The 3,378-nt window shown below is 44.6% G+C and overlaps 1 protein-coding gene across 1 annotated transcript in view; it reads left to right on the top strand.

The window, feature by feature from the left end:
• The window catches only part of STRIP2 (striatin interacting protein 2), a 48,617-nt gene that overhangs the window by 27,087 nt on the left and 18,152 nt on the right, over positions 1 to 3,378 (top strand). The window contains exon 17 of the mRNA XM_003789740.3: positions 1,875 to 1,975. Within this exon, the coding sequence (XP_003789788.1) occupies positions 1,875 to 1,975 (101 nt within the window). The remainder of the gene's footprint in view (positions 1 to 1,874; positions 1,976 to 3,378) is intronic.

The raw sequence follows: 3,378 nt of genomic DNA, 5'->3' as shown, positions 1-3,378 counted from the left end.
GGCTCAAGCGGCTAGGGCACCAGCCACATACACCTGAGCTGGCAGGTTCAAATCCAGTCTGGGCCCGCCAAACAACAATGACGGCTGCAACCAAAAAACAGCCGGGTGTTGTGGCAGGCACCTGTAGTCCCACTACTTGGGAGGTGGAGGCAGGAGAATCGCTTGAGCCCAGGAGTTGGAGGTTGCTATGAGCTGTGATGCCATGGCACTTTACCCAGGGTGACAGCTTGAGACTCTGTCTCAAAAAAACCAAAAAAACCCACTTTCCCACAAAAGCATTTTTTGCCATACTAAGGAGTCTGGAAGTGGTTCTGTGGGCTTTGCCAAGATGGGGCCAGTGAAAATGGGATGGAAGCTCTTGGCAGAAGTGAGAAGCCTTCCACCCTGTGGTCTCACCATAGACCGGAAGCATTTTCTTCCTAAGAAGTCAAATCAAGCTTGCTGGTAGAAGAGAAGTTTCTCACAGTGTAGGGAGACTCTTGCAAAGGCTGTATTTGTGGCACTAACAATCAAAGTGTTTCTTCACTTTGGTACGTTCAGTTTGTTAGTTTGTTTAGTTTCCACACACAGCACCGAACACATTAGTACCCTGGGTCTGTTAGGGTGTTCTGGGTGCTCACACCTCGGTCAGTGTTGGCTGAGGAGCCACAGGACTGGGAGGAGGGGTAGGTAGGGGCTATGGTGGACAAAGAACAGAGAGCTGCGAATGTGTTTGCTTCTTCTCTTGGTGGGCAGTGTACCGTTGATAGCCAGAAAGATGGGTGATTTGATGGGCCTTGCCAGTGTGTCAGTGAATCCTGATAGGGCTGCAGGCACATCTCAAACTCAAAAAGGTATCCCATCAGTTGACAGTGGGTATGTATTGGCTCTTCTCTCTGGGGCTTGGGAAAATACCCTGGATCAACTTCCAGGGAGAAATGAATGAGCAGAAGAGGGACATGTCTTGGCAAAAGCCAACTTGACTTCTCTGGCCGCATACCTAGGGACAGAGGGTAGCCTAGCTTGCTGCCTTGGCTACTTCGTGGTGATCAAGAAGAGCTGGGGATTTAAAACACAATTCTCTGCTTTTCAACCACTTTTCTGTACTGTCCCAGCATACCAGGTTCTGGATGTGAAAACAAAATGTGTTTGGTGCTCCTCGGTGTATTATGGGTAACCTAAGCTTATGGCCACCTGTCCTCCCTAGGTTATCCTGTGTACAAACCCCAGCCAGATTCAAGACAGCAAAATGGAGCTCCCACTTTCCAATTTTTAGCCCACCAAAGACATCTTGGACTTCTCAGTGTCGTATCTGTTGGCTAAAGGACTCTTATTCATTCATTCATTAAGATACATACTAATATTCTAAGTACTGGGGATGATATGGTGTACCAGGCAGACTCGAGCTGCAGCCCACATTCTAGTGGTTCATGTGGTTACTATATGCCTTCCCCTTCCTGACTGAGTGATGTTGCCAGGAGTCAGCTGCACCTGTCCCTGTTATATCAATCACAGCTGAAACAGTGTGAGCCAGAGGTTTGGTATGGAAAACAACTCCCTCAGGGAGCCTTCCTTTCCTGTTGGGCTTAGGAAGAAATCTCACAGTAATTCTTTCTATTTATTGGAGTGAGATTTTCTTTCTGGCTTGTTTGTTTTATACTTTTAGTCAGGAGTTTACAATACATGTTGCAGACTGTTCCCCTCCATAGAGGAGGGGCGGGCTGAAGATGAATCTGCCCATTTCCCAGACAGGAAGACTGATAACAGAAGTGGGTAGCAGATATTCTGAAGAATGGATGGATATTAGATTTGTACTGCCCTCTTTCTTTTTTTCATGCATACCTCCTATTCTCCCCCAAATAAGTAGCCCTTTCTGCTTTAATCTTTTAATTCAGTTTGAATATGTATCGCAACATTTGGTATTTGCCAACTGCATCCCCTTGATCCTGAAGTTCTTCAATCAAAATATCTTGTCATACATCACTGCCAAAAACAGGTATGCACTCTGGAGAGATTTATCTCAAGGGGCTATTTGGGGGGGGAGGGGAGGCAGTGAGAAGATTACATTATCTCTGAGCCTTTCAGTTCTCCTGGGGTCCCAAGTCCCTCCTGTCTTAGAGCTGTCATTCTTAAATTCAATTTCCTTGATGTGTTAGCTGATGGGGTATATGGCTTGGCCTCTTCACAGAGGTATTTGTATTTTAATAGTTTTAAAAAATGGAAAAATGTCATAACTTAAAGAAATGGAACTGCAATGATGAAATTTAGGCTGTGGCAGAGGATCCAGGAGATGCTTTTTGTGAAATAGCGTGCTTTTCTGGCCAGCCCTGATCTTAGTATAGATTATAACTGGGAGTGATTATAGTGCTTGGTAAATTGTAATGTGTTACACAAAACTTTTAACTGGAGGTACATAATAAACCCTTACTTGGTAGATCAATTTGTAGTTCAAAAATATAAGGTATGTTCTCATTCATTCATCCTTTTTTTTTTTTAATTTGTTTTAGACTCAGTCTCACTCTTTCACCCCGGCTGGGATACAGTGGTACAATCATAGGTCACTGTAGCCTAGAACACATGTGTTCTCCTGGGGTCCCAAGTCCCTCCTGTCTTAGAGCTGTCACTCTTAAATTCAATTTCCTCTCACCTGAGCCTCCCAAGTAGCTGGGACTGTAGATACATGTCACCACACCCGTTAATTTTTCTTTTAAATTTTTTTGGAGTGGCTCGTACCTGTAATCCTAGCATTTGGGGAGGCTGAGGCAGGAGGGTCACTGGAGCTCAGGTGTTTGAAACCAACCTGAGTAAGAATGAGACCCCATCTCTAAAAAAAATTGTTTTTTGTAGAGACAGGGTCTCCCTATATTGCCCACCTTTGTCTGGAACTCCTGGCCTCAAGTGATCCTCCCACTCCCACTTGGCCTCCCAAAACACTGAGATAAATGTGAACCACCAAACCTGGCCTCATTATTTCTTTTAATCTCCTCAGCAGTGCTAAGAGTTACTACAAGTTTTATTCTCATTTTATAAAAAATTAGGAAACAAATTCAGAGGCTAATAGATTTGCTCAAAGATAACATGCTAGTGAGACCTTAAGTAAGTGTAGAGGCAGGATCAGAACACAAGCTTCTCTGTGAACTCGGTTGTTCTCTATTCACTCACGAAGCAGGATATAGAATATTGAAGAGCAGATCCTTGTTCCTTAGTTTGCTACTTTCCCGAGAACTGGGAATAGGTTGCTCAGTAGAGACAAAGCTCATAAAGTATAAACAAGAGAGCTGATCTCATAGTTGGGGTGCCTGGAGAGGGCAGAGCTGGGAGCTGTTGCTGTACCGGTCTGTCCCTACTGCCTGAAATTCCACCATGGAGAGGCAGCCTACTTATCTGTAGTTTAAAACA

The sequence above is a fragment of the Otolemur garnettii genome, unplaced genomic scaffold, assembly GCF_000181295.1.
Source record: "Otolemur garnettii isolate 467f Iridium unplaced genomic scaffold, OtoGar3 scaffold00037, whole genome shotgun sequence".
NCBI lineage: Eukaryota > Metazoa > Chordata > Mammalia > Primates > Galagidae > Otolemur > Otolemur garnettii.
This window is presented reverse-complemented; position numbering and strand designations above follow the sequence as displayed.